This window comes from Phacochoerus africanus, chromosome 2 (assembly GCF_016906955.1).
Source record: "Phacochoerus africanus isolate WHEZ1 chromosome 2, ROS_Pafr_v1, whole genome shotgun sequence".
NCBI lineage: Eukaryota > Metazoa > Chordata > Mammalia > Artiodactyla > Suidae > Phacochoerus > Phacochoerus africanus.
Genome location: NC_062545.1, coordinates 14,289,827 through 14,303,369, shown reverse-complemented (window position 1 = coordinate 14,303,369; position 13,543 = coordinate 14,289,827). Strand labels below are relative to the sequence as shown.

At 38.3% G+C, this 13,543-nt stretch overlaps 1 protein-coding gene across 2 annotated transcripts in view; it reads left to right on the top strand.

The window, feature by feature from the left end:
* ESR1 (estrogen receptor 1) overlaps nt 1–13,543 on the top strand; it is a 279,219-nt gene that overhangs the window by 186,407 nt on the left and 79,269 nt on the right. For both annotated transcript variants that reach the window (XM_047769921.1, XM_047769920.1), the window contains exon 5: nt 12,569–12,707. In XM_047769921.1, the coding sequence (XP_047625877.1) occupies nt 12,569–12,707 (139 nt within the window). The remainder of the gene's footprint in view (nt 1–12,568; nt 12,708–13,543) is intronic.

Genomic DNA, 13,543 nt, shown 5'->3' with positions numbered 1-13,543 from the left:
AGAGAGAGAGAGAGAGAGAGAGAGGGAGAGAGGGAGAGAGGGAGAGAGGGAGAGGTAACACTCCCTAAAACTATAAGATAGTCATCAATTTTGGCTTCACTGAGGGACGTGAGAGGCAGGAGGAACTCATCGTTTTTCATTTGTTTGGGGGACTTGCTGGAAAAAGGAGATTGTCTGCTTCCCTCTCAATCTTTGTGTTGATGACATTTGTAGTGTTTACCAGGAGCATACAGTTATCCGGAAAACTCAGACTCATGACAATAGTATTTGAAATGCTTCTGTAGGTCTGCTCCAAGGTAGACAGGAAGAAATGTATGTTCCAAGGTACAAGTGCTTGTTGACTTTTAAATGCAGCCAGCCCGTGCTCTTTATCAGGGAACTCAGAATCGCTCCGCAGTGCTGGCCTTCCTGTCCATTTGACAAGCATGTCAAAGCACAGTCTTAAGTACTTGATAGTTTATTAATTTTTTTCCTTCTTTAGTTTGCCATCGACTCTCAGAAACTGGAAAATAATTTCTTCTACTTTTTCCCCCTTTCTCATTTAAGATGAAATTGATTTCTTTCTGAGCTTGTAAAGGGAAGAAAATTAAGCTGTAGTTAATACAATTGCTTTGCTGAATAAAAATAAAAGACCAGTTTACTTTCAAGCTGTGCTGTATCAGAGTAAAAAGCTGTTTTGTCTCTCCAAGGAAGGATTTTGACATGAGAGAGTGCAAAATTTTGTATTATCAGTATAGAATAATTGTAGCCGAGACAAGAAGTAATAGAATTGTTTATTTGGCAGATGGGGGGATGGGAGTTTTGTGTGTGTGTTTGGAAAATTGGGAAGCTAGGAGACACTCTTAAATCCATCAGCTTCTCCAGAACTCTTCTCAAATGCTTATTGTCATGACAACCATCTCTTCATAATCCAAGGCTCCTGGTGTAATACAGATGGGGTTGGTAACAAGGTAGAGTTGCCATCTGCTTTGTTTTCTCAGAGGGACTCTTTTTTTTTGGATCCCCAAGTATGATCCTGATATCTGAAAGTCTTGACTTATTTTTCTTTCTGGAGTCATATATAGTTGTGAGATTAATTCTTTTCTCCTGACAAACTACTACTTTTTTTTCCCCCTTTTTAGAGCCACATCTGCGGCATATGCAAGTTCCCAGGCTAGGGGTTGAATAAGAGCCACAGCTGCCGCCTTATGCCACAGCAACACAGGACCCGAGCCACATCTGCAACCTATACCACAGCTCATGGCAACGCTGGATCCTTAACCCACTGAGCAAGGCCAGGGATTGAACCCACATTCTCATGGATACTAGTCAGGTTTGTTAACTGCTGAGCCCTGAAGGGAACTCCCAACCTACTTCTTTATCTGTCATCTCATACCCTACTTATTGATGAAGGGAGAAAACAAGGATAATTATGAGTGTGTGAAAACAGACCTGTTCTAATGATTTATTCCTTTATCTGCTTTGGAGAGTCTGATATGAGGTCCCTAGTCATTCAGTAGTACAATCAAAAGTGAGGTCAGAAAAAAGCAGGAGTCAGGCAATAATTTTGCCAGGAAACAGGTGAAATTGTCACTGCTTTTGAATGTTGTATTAATATCTGTGCCTCTTGATGGTAGGGCTTTGTGCAGTCTGTAATAGGCTCTGTTGTTCTTATTTTCCAACAAAAAGGAGCACATAAACACTTTGTGAGAGGAAAACCTTTTACTAAATTTGGAGAGAAATTTGCCAGATAAATCAATGCTAACATGTGGAATGCAGACTGATGCCCCTTTACCGAAGATGCCATGACATTTTCGCATATCCACTTACTACAAGACTGAGAACATAATTTTTTAAAGGAAGCTAGTCCACATTTCACAAGTTCATATGTGCTGTGATCATAATTAAGATATATCCAACCTTTGAGAAATAAGAAGATATATATCTAGCTGTGTAAATATGTGTGCTAAACTAAATCACTAAATAAAGGTTAAGAGAAATAGTTTAGAATCTTTGTATTTTAATTATTTCCAAATTTCTCTCTTCATATTTTAATTATTTTATGTATGCTACAATATATAATTCTAACCTTAAAGTCTTGAGGCGCTTTTATACTATAGCTCCGTTTTTCTTTCTGAGCAGGGTTCTACAATTATCTCTCTAGATCAGAGGTTATTTATTTCCATACACTCTATTTCTTTGGTCCTATATGTTGCTGTGGAAACATAATCAAATACTGATGCATAAGCAAAGTGAAACCACAGACAGATCACACACACAGAAGCATATCCAAAGACATGTACAATGAGTAAACAATAAACGTGGACTGATGTTTGAGGCAGGGAAAAACTTCTACAAGATGTTTGAGGTAGAATCCAAATGTAGTTTTGGGAGTAAGTCTAAGAATTTTTCAAAGGAGCATTATAAGGAGCATGGTTCCTTGAGTAGAGTTCTGGGAAAGGGTCTAACACGAAAGAGTTGAGCAGATGCGAAACCAGCGATGTGCTTGGAGAGCCTGTCCTGGTAAGTAGCCTACGCATTGTACCTGAGATCTTTTCAAAGGAAAGACGGTCTTCTGCGTTGAGTTTATCCCTCATGTATGTCTTGTAAAGGAAATGTCTGGGAAGAATCTCAGGTCTTTCTTCCTTTTACTCTCTCTTTCATTTAGATAAAAATGTGGAAGAAGTAGTATAACTGCAAACAACACTGTTGGTTTGGATGTGCTATAGAAACACCACCTTTGAATCTGTGTATGTCACAATAATTTCCAGAGTAAAATGTGTTCGGCTCTGTTGGGCTGTTCAGAAGGAATTAGTAATGATGTCACAGGGTCTTCATCATATAGTGTCAGCTGAAACATGGCACCCTTGTCAGGTTGCAGAGTCAAGCTTGGAAAGTTTGTGGATTTATGTTGATATCATGACTTTCATCACTTGTAATTCATTCAGCATATGGTCCTCTGAATAAGGGGTATTTAAAGTTTGCACCATTAATTTTAGAAGGCAGTACCTTTGTTTATTTTAAAGGCTCTGGACTGAATTCTTCAGTCTGCTCAAATTAATTTGGCTGTCAACTCTGTGACATACTTTAAAAATATCAAATTCATCACATTCAGTTCTTTCTGACTACTGGTTTTTAGTGCTTAAGGTGGCCTTGAGAACACCACCCTCTTTCCCAAGGCAGGTAGTCACCACAGGGTAAGATTCATTCTCTCTACCCCAAGGCAAATAAAAAGCAACAAAGACAATGTGGAGGTCTGCTGAGTTCAGTAGAAAAACCATCGGCCATTTATATTGGGGGTGTGGTGTATGCAGACGGCTGCATTCTGGATTTGCTAAACATCTTGAAATGCTTTGAGTATAATAAAACCCCAAACGTGCTTTCTTTTTTCATTTTTTCGTGTATGTATTTTAGGAGAAATACAATCCACATGCTCTTGTTCCCTCCACTTTTAAATCATGAAAATGTTGTTGTGTAAGAGCCGTTTGATGTCCAGGAAGTCTTTTATCCTTCTTATTAGGTTATTTATATATATATATTTATATTTATATAATACATAAATAAATAAGAAAAAATAAACAGAAAACACAACATGATGTCATGACTTAGGGCAAACACAAAGTGCCCGATTTAAACTCAAAAAAAGTTCTAAATCTACAATATTAAAACAAATAAACAAACAAAAAAACATTTCCTTTAGTGCTTTGCAAAAGTTCTGTTCTTTTCTGTTGGGTGGAACTTCCAGCCTGGTGGGATGAAGTAGGGAAGAGAACACATGTTCATTGAGTAGTGACTCTGGTGCTTTGGGACATGTGCTAACTGCTTAATTTTTACGATAACCCCAAAGTGGTTATTTTACAAATGGGATGAGCTCTCAGAGACCTTAAGGAACTGGCCATGGGCCACGGAAGAATTTCAGGCCAGGTCTGCATGACTTCTCAGCTCAAACTCTTTTAATTACATCTGTCCTTCTCATTCTGTTATAGGGATGGGGTGGGGGTGTACCTTCCAATCAAAAGTCCCATCTTGGGAAGTAACTTGGAAATATCTAGTAAATGGACCCAAGTATGAGGATATTGTAGCCTCTGGAAAGTGTCCAGAGCTTGATATTGACAAGGTGGATATTTAGTGTGGTGTCTTCACGAGGGCTTTGAATAAATGATACTGTGCCAGAGAGGGCCTGGGCACACTTCCTTTCATTATAGCAGACAAAAACCAGAATACACGCAGGGATAATGATAGGGGACAGGTGCCAGTGGAGACCCATGTTCTTGCCCTGTGATTCCATATGTTTAAACAAGTGATATTCTATTACCATTTATTTTACATTTTATTATTTTTTTTTGGCCACACCCACGGCATTGCCATAAGCTGTGGTGTAAGTTGCAGATGCGGCTGTGGCTGTGGCGTGGGCCAGGCGCTACAGCTCTGATTCAGCCTCTAGCCTGGGAACCTCCATATGCCTTGGGTGAGGGCCTAAAAAGACAAAAAAATAATTAAAAAAATAGATTAAATTCTTTTCTTAGAAAAGAATTTTTCAGTGCTTATATGTTATTGGAGACATCCTAAAATGGTATAGAATGGGAATCAAAATTCTAATGGGTCTCTCTGTAATGAGGCTGCATAGAAAAGAGTTTTATTGGGGGGCGGTGCATGTTATAGTCACCTATACCGTGGGGTACACAATTGATAGCTCGGCATTAAGTTACTATCTTTTGGAGGAAAAGAAGAGAAAAGTACCAAACGGAGGATGTGCAGATTGCTTAGCATTGGAACTGGGATCTAGGTTCTTCTGATAGTATCTATTCAATAGGCTTTCTCCCAGAAATCCCAAGTCTTATTCAGTTTTTAGTTGTTTTGTGTTACAATCTCATGTTCCATTACATTCTTTCTTTAAAAAAAAGAAAGAAAAAAACCTTATTTTGCTTTGGCATCAAGGGTAAATGGGACAAATTATTTAAAATTTTTTTTTTCATTGAGTTAAGGCAATACAGAAAGAATGCAATGGGCAATTTTATAACTGACATTTTAGAGAACATTGGGGTCATCATATGACTGAGAACATGATTAATTTTTTGAAGGTCAGGAAACTAATTTTTTTTTTCAGTGGATTTACTAAGGGAACCAACCACCTGGCTTCTAGTTTTGCGATGACTGCTCCCTAGGAAAAAGTTGCTTTTTTTTGTTCTTCACAGGGATTTTACTTTGCTTTTCATCTATAAAAATTTTATCCCATGGAAATAAGAGATATAATCATTGTAGCACTCATTTTTTTCTCATGCCTCTCCTGAAGAGCCACTCTGGTCTATCTTTTACCCCACAGTAGTGCAAAATTTAACAAGCATCCACATTATATTAGTCATTTTGCCTTGGGCTCTTGGCACACTTTGCAGTGTGGTTTCTAAGAGCCTTGCCCCACCCAGTAAGAATGGGTAAGACTTTAAGTATCTCCAATGTGCCAAGGCAAATTAAGCAATTTGTGTGGCTGTCCCCGGGAGAGTGGGGAAGAGGGCTTAGGATCTCAAGATGCCCAAGGGTGAGGGGAAGACATGACATGAACTCCTTCCACAGTCAAAACTCAGTTAAAAATCTTGGATGAAAGATAGTTACTTTATAAGGAAGAAAGAAGGCAGAAATAGCTTGGTGAGGAGGCTGGAATCAACACTCTGGTTGTCTGTACAGAGAGGGCCTTTTTCTATGAAAGAGGCTTCTCCCAACTTCAGTAGATCCTTGCTCACATAGACAGGGAGTAGGGCTTGAGACATTTCTGTCTGTTTCCAACAGATCCTACCCCTGGGTACTTTATTCCCAGACCTATGAGTGAGAAAAAGACCCATGTTTGATTTCTTTGAACATTTTATAAAGTGAGATTTCCTTACATCTGATTTCCCTTGTTCTCAATAAACTATTTTTAATACTTTTGAGGTACGCACTCTGTCCCACTGGTGTGGATTCCACAGCCCTGCAGCCCCCTTGCCACTGTCACTGAGATGAGAGTCCCCAAGTGATGGGGTGTGAATCACTTCTCACTCTGTCACCTGTAAGAAGAGCTGTCACTGATGCCTCCATTCATATCCCATAGATGCTGTTAGCTCCCTGTCTTCCAGTTGGCAACACTTTCCAAGTGTTCAAGAAAGGCACTGTTGAATGCCTGTAAGTTATGATACAGATTCAACTGAAGTTGCATGTTAGATTACTCTTCCTGTTTATAAGGAAAACAAGCCAAAGGACCGAAACCTGATGTCCATAGGTAGTTAGCCCAGGATAATTGTTTTGGGGATTTATTGCATTGTTTTCCACTTTTGGATATGAATTGAAAGCATTAAAGGACATTTATTCCACATCAAAAGAGCATTTAGTTCCTGTGTGGTTAAAATGATATTGGGATAAGTATATTGGAAGAAAGGAGACACTCCACTCAGTAACTTTCTTTGGTAGCCCTCACATTCCTTGAGAAGGTTAATTGACAGTCTTTGCACACTCCCTGCAACCCTGTCCCCAGAACTTTCAGAGGACACTTTGCAAGAGATACAATAATCCTTGTCTGCAGGCAATATGCACAGCTGGGAAAGATAATTAAATAGACTATTTCTTTTTGAGAGATCAACATCGTTTCATCAGAAGGACCCAGCACTTCTGTTGGACTCAGACTGAAACTATTACTAACAGACATACTTCAGACAGATTTCATAATCACTAGACTTCTGTGGTGCAAATGGTTATGGCGAGCTTCTGAAGCTCCCCAAAGACCACTAGCACTGTCAGATTAAAATAGCACTGAAGTTTAAAGTGAGCATTAAAGTATGATTCAGTTTAATATGTAACGTTGCTACCAGAAAGTGCTTCTTTGGTTTTCCCAAATTGATTGGTTGCATGGCTGCGGTTTTCTTGCGAGATACCTATGAAATCTCATTCTGTGATTGTTGGGGCTTATGGAGGGTGTTGAATAACATGCTGTAGATTTCATGGCGGGTGACATTATCATGTGATTTTTTTTCTCCTCACATCACACAGAGAATGTCATGAAAAGAGAGAAAATACCCCATTTTTGAATGTTAACATTTCTGAAAGTGAGTTTGATTTCTAGGGTAAGTTTTTATTGCTGTCATGCTATCATGCAACCAAAAGGGTGGGGTGAAATTTTAAAGAATTAAAAATTCCCTGTGAGCTTTCCTTTTAAGTACTTCTCACTGGAGTTGTTTTATCCCATTAGACATCAGCTATTCAGACAGAGAAGCATTTCTTGCTGCCTCAGGCAGTGCTTCTTCCAGAGCAAGGCTAGTCCATTTTGACCTAGTGTGCACACTATAGGTAAATCATTGCACTGTGTAGGGATACCTGCTTTTCTTTCTCCCCAGGATTCCTAAAGCCTGGTCACTGTCTTTTGATCCCTTAGTTTTTCTTATGAGCAGAACTGCCCATTTTCTTTCCAGTTGCCAATGCTACTTTATGTGAGCGAGGTCCACTCTTTCCAAGGGAAGACAACGGCTCTGATAAAATAAATGCAACACTCTTATCTGCCTTGGCATGGCTGAGTGATGTCACAGAAGGCGCAATATATTTTGACTTTAAGAAAAAAAAAGCAGAATTTGGAGTTCCCATCATGGCTTACTGATAATGAACCCAACTAGTATCCATGAGGATGTGGGTTCGATACCTAGCCTCGCTCAGTGGGTTAAGGTTCTGGCATTGCCTGGAGCTGTAGTGTAGGTTGCAGACGTGGCTCAGATCTTGCGTTGCTGTGACTGTGGCATAGGCTGGCAGCTGGACCTCTGATTCGACCCCTACCTAGCCTAGGAAGTTCCATATGCCGCGGGTACACCTGTAAAAAGACAAAAAAAAAAAAGCAGAATTTGATAGAAACATGAGTTCTGTGCTTCTATTAAGTACATAGTCAAGCAGAATTTACAGATGACACTGCATAATTAACATGAATATCATGTAAGATAATGACCTATGAGGAGCACTTGAAAAGATGCTCCATATCATTAGTCATTAGAAAAATGTAAATTAAAATCACAGTGCCAAAGTGATACCTCTGTTCATCTACTAGAATGTCTAAAATGAAAAAGACCAACTGTACCAAGTATTGGCTGAGGATGTGGAGGAACTGGTTCTCTCATTTATTGCTGGTAGGGATGTGAAATGGAACAAGCACATTTTTTTCAGTAGTAAATATGTAATTTATTTGTATAATATTATATAATTATATAATTTTTATTATAGTGGATTTACAATGTTTTTTCAATTTTTACTGTACAGCAAAAGTGACCCAGTTACGCATGTACATACATTCTTTTTCTCAGATTATCCTCCATCATGTTCCATTGCAAGTGATTGGATATAGTTCCCTGTGCTATATAGCAGGATCCCATTGCTTATCCACTCCAAATGTAATAGTTTGCATCTACTAAACTCAAACTCCCAGTCCATCCCACGCCCTCCCCCTCCCCTTGGAAACCACAAGTCTATTCTCCCTGTCCATGAGTTTCTTTCTTTTCTGTAGATAGGTTCATTTGTGCATCCATATGTTAGATTCCAGATATAGGTGATATTATATGCTGTATGTCTTTCTCTTTCTGACTTACTTCACTTAGTTTGAGAATCTCTAGTTCCATCCATGTTGCTTCAAAATGGCATTATTTTGTTCTTTCTTATGGCTGAGTAGTATTCCATTGTGTATATGTACCACATCTTCTTAATCCATTCATCTGTCGATGGACATTTAGGTTGTTTTCATGTCTTGGCTATCGTGAATAGTGCTGTAATGAACATAGGGGTGAAAGTATCTTTTTCAGTGAAAAATTTGTCCGGATATATGCCCATGAGTGGAATTGCTGGATCATATGTTAGTTCTATATTTAGTTTTCTGAGGTGCCTCCGTACTGTTTTCTGTAATGCTTGTACCAATTTACATTCCCACCAACAGTATAGGAGGGTTCCCTTTTCTCCACATCATCTCCAGCATTTGTTACTTGTAGTCTTATTAATGATAACCATTCTGACTGGTGTTAAGTGGTACCTCATTGTAGTTTTGATTTGCATTTCTCTAATAATTAGTGATGTTGAGCATTTTTTTGTGTGCCTGTTGCTTATTCTTATGTCTTTTTTGGAGAAATATCTGTTCAGGTCTTCTACCCATTTTTCAATTGGATTGTATATTTTTTTGCTATTGAGTTGCATGAGTTGTTCATATATTTTGGAGATTAAGCCCTTGTTGGTTGCATTATTTGAAACTATTTTCTCCCATTCTGTAGGTTGTCTTTGGGTTTTTTTTTTTTTCTGGTTTCCTTTGCTGTGCAAAAGCTTAAAAGTTTGATTATGTCCCACTGGTTTACTTGTGTTTTTATTTCTATTGCCTTGGGAGACTGACCTAAGAAAACATTTGTACTATTGATGTCAGAGAATCTTTTGCCTATGTTCTCTTCTAGGAGTTTTATGGTATCTTGTCTTAAATTTAAGTCTTTAAGCCATTTCGAGCTTATTTTTTGTGCATGGTGTGAGGGTGGGTTCCAGTTTAATTGATTTACATGTGGCTGTCCAGTTTTCCCAGCACCACATGCTGAGAAGACTGTCTTTTTCCCATTTTACATTCTAGCCACCCTTGTTAGAGATTAATCGACCATAGGTATCTGGGTTCTTTATTCTATTCCATTGGTCTGTATGTTTGTTTTGGTACCAGTACCACACTTTCTTGATTACTGTAGCTTTGTAATATTGTCTGAAGTCTGGGAGAGTTATGCCTCCTGCTTGTTTTTTTTTTCTCCCCTCTGGATTGCTTTGGCAATTCCTGGTCTTTCATGGTTCCTTATAAATTTTTGGATTGTTTGTTCTAGTTGTGTGAAAAATGTCATGGGTAATTTGACAGGAATTGCATTGAATCTGTAGATCGCTTTGGGTAGTATGGCCATTTTAACAATACTAATTCTTCCAACCCAGGAGCATGGAATAGCTTTCCTTTTCTTTGAATCCTCTTTAATTTCCTTGATTAATGTTTTATAGTTCTCAATGTATAAGTCTTTTACCTCCTAGGTCAGGTTTATTCCTAATAATTTAATTTTGGGGGATGTGGTTTTAAAAGGTATTTTATTTTTATTTTCCTTTTCTCATATTGAAACAGTCACTTTTGAAAATAGTTTAAAAGTTTCTTAAAAAGTTTAAGATACCTACCATACACTTACCATATAATCTAACCATAGTATACTTAAATATTTACCCAGGAGAAATGAAAGCATATATCCATACAAAAAAATTGTATGTAGATTGCTCATGACAATTTTATTTGTAATATTCCAGAGAAAGCAAATCAGATAGCCAATGAAAGGATAAACAAATCATTTTTATTGATTATATACATTCAGTGGAATACCATTCATCAGTAAAAAGAATCAACTATTCATGCATGCAACAACATAGAAAAGTTTCAAATTAATTATATTGAATTAAAGCTGTTAGGCAAAAAGTTGAGAAACTCTTGAGAATTAAATTAACCTAGTAATGTTGGAAATATAGAAAGAAAAAAGGAATTTTATTGTTCCTTTTAAGACATAATTGGCAAGACTTGGTGATGACATGATGGCTAGATGGGGCTACACTCTGATGTCTTTCTCTGGCTTGGGTTTCTCTATGAGGATCATCACCTATTTGGCTGTAAGGATTACATGAAAGATGGTGCTTAAGTATATGAGAAATTGTGAGCTAATTATTTAATGCTAATTCCTGAAGCAAGACCCTCCAAGAAGAAACGTTCAGTAGGCAAACCTTCAATACTTCTGCTAAGTATACGTTAATGTATGTCTGCTTAAACATATATTTTGGCTTTTTAGTACATACAAGTATAGATAGCTGATGACAGTATGATATTAGTGAGAAGAAATAAAGAAGAGAACAAAAAAAAAATGCTATTCCTAGACTCAGTCTCATAGATAAAAGAGAATATAGCATTGAGGGCAGAGAAAGAGAAAGAGGAAGAAGATGTGATGGGATGCCTCAGGGCAAGAGAACGGGGAAGAGGGAGTTCTCTGGTGGCTCAGCAGATTAAGGATCTGGAGTTGTTGCTTCTCTGGCTTGGGTTTGATCCCAGGCTCAGGATCTTCCACATGCCATGGGTGCCACCAAAAACAAAACAAAACAGACAAAAAGGAAGAGAGAACAGATTTGTAAGGGAGCAGACTTTATGGACATTTTGTTTATACAATGCTGCTGTCACCCAATAGTTAGATTTGTGTAGTTAGATTTATTTAGTCATTTGACCCAAAGTCTGTAATTAATTGCAGTTCATCAGAAGTAGTGTCAATTGTGGTCAAGGGTGTGGGTTCTGGAGATTATATTCCCATCTCTGACATTAACAAATATATAAACTCTGAACATCTGTTTCCTTATCTGCAAAATGATCTCCCCACCAGTTCCCTTCGCTTAGAATTATTATATTACTAAATACTTTAAAATTTTGTATGGATGAGTTCCCATCATGGCTCAGCAGAAACAAGTCTGATTATCATCCATGGGGATGCAGGTTCAATCCCTGGCCTCACTCAGTGGGTTAAGGATCTGGCATTGCCTTGACCCATGGTGTGGGTTGAAGATGCAGTGCAGATCTGACATTGCTGTGGCTATGGCTTGGCCAATTGCTATAGTTCTGACTTGACCCCTAGACTGGGAACCTCCGTATGCCACAAGTGCAGCCCTAAAAGGACAAAAAATAACAAAGTAAATTAAAATAAAATTTTGTATGGAAATTACTTAGCATTGCTTCTAACCCATAGTAAGCATCAATGAATTGACCTTTCTCTTCTTTCCCTTCTCCTTGTCCCCCTCCTCCTTCCTGTTGTTATTATTCTTACTATTAGGCATCTACCATATTGTCAGTGGTGACTGGAAAGTCTTACTCTCCCAATGAGCCATTAGAAAACATGGACACATTTTAGTGTTTATTACCAGAAGTATTCATAATGTCACCTTTATTCATCTGACTCAGTCTCCCCCGAGTGATTTATTTACATATGATCTTTTGTTAGTCTTTCTTTGACATGCTGTGAAAAAGAAAGAGCATGGCTTAGGGACCAAGCAAAGAGGTAGTTCCCATCATGGCTCAGCAGAAACAAGTCTGATTATCATCCATGGGGATGCAGGTTCAATCCCTGGCCTCACTCAGTGGGTTAAGGATCTGGCATTGCCTTGACCCATGGTGTGGGTTGAAGATGCAGTGCAGATCTGACATTGCTGTGGCTATGGCTTTGGTCCTGCCCATGCACCAACTCCTTTTTGGCTTAAGGCAGGTAATTTAAATTTCTTGCACTTAAATACCTGCAACTGAAATAGAAATGAGATATAATCACATAGGGCTAAGTAAAAAGCATACAGATTTTAACACTACTTAATTATAGAACTTTATAGAAAGCTAACTGGGTTGCATCAATTAGTGTATTTCTATAGATGTGACACCAAGGCACTAAGAAAATGCCACGTTGAAGTTCATTGATATACTAGATGTAGAAAATAGGCCCTACCAGTTCAAATCCCTGGTTGCATTCCTTTCACCCACAATTGCTTTTATTCAAGTCAGCAGGGTTTTCTTGTCTTGTTTCAGGATTTTTGGATTTAAGCCTCCATGATCAAGTGCATCTTCTGGAATGTGCCTGGCTAGAGATCCTCATGATTGGTCTTGTCTGGCGCTCCATGGAGCACCCAGGGAAGCTCCTGTTTGCTCCTAACTTGCTCCTGGACAGGTGAGTGACCTGGCTGTAACTTGGGGGAAGCAGATTATTGATACTCACCAGTGTGATTCTGAAGCTCCTTCAGTCAGCACTTCATGAACCTTCCAAGAAGTTTATCACTATATTTACAAATGGGTGAATTTGATGTGTGTGGGATAGTCGAGTTCACAGAAAGCTATGGATAACTTTCTGCTAGACGTCTCCCCAGATTAGCTCTATCATTTCTGAAATGTACATATGAATGTACACACATGTGTATATTCATACATATATCTATGTACATATGCATTTGTATTTATAAAATTATGAACTGTGACTTTCTAACTCCACCTTCATCTTGCGTGATTTAAAAAATGATGAGTACCTTTCCTTAATTAAAATTTCTTTTGGGCTCATGTACATCCACACCACAATAGGCTTTTAATTTCCATTTCCAATTTTCCCATCAGTAAAGAAGGAGATCTGACTAGAGTGCCTATGGCCACTTCCAGTTTTATGAACTTGTAAAAGTGAACTTTCTTATTTTAGAAAAAGAGGATTTCAGTCTTCAAAAGTGGGACCTTGTTTAATATATTCTATTTGGGTTGACTTGGAATATGAGTCTTATTGTTCTTTCTTATTCAAGCATTGCTTAGAGCAATCGAATTTAGACACTATGTAACAGCAGCTACCGCTGACAGAATCCTTACCCAGCACCCACTGCTGCTGCTGAATGCTTTATAGACAAGATCTCATTTCATCATTGCATCACTCCAGGGAAGCCTTATCATTCACGTTGCACCAGTAAGGAAGCTAAGTTTCAGAGATGTACTTCTACTTGCAAAAAGCATTGAGCTAGCTGCTGGTGG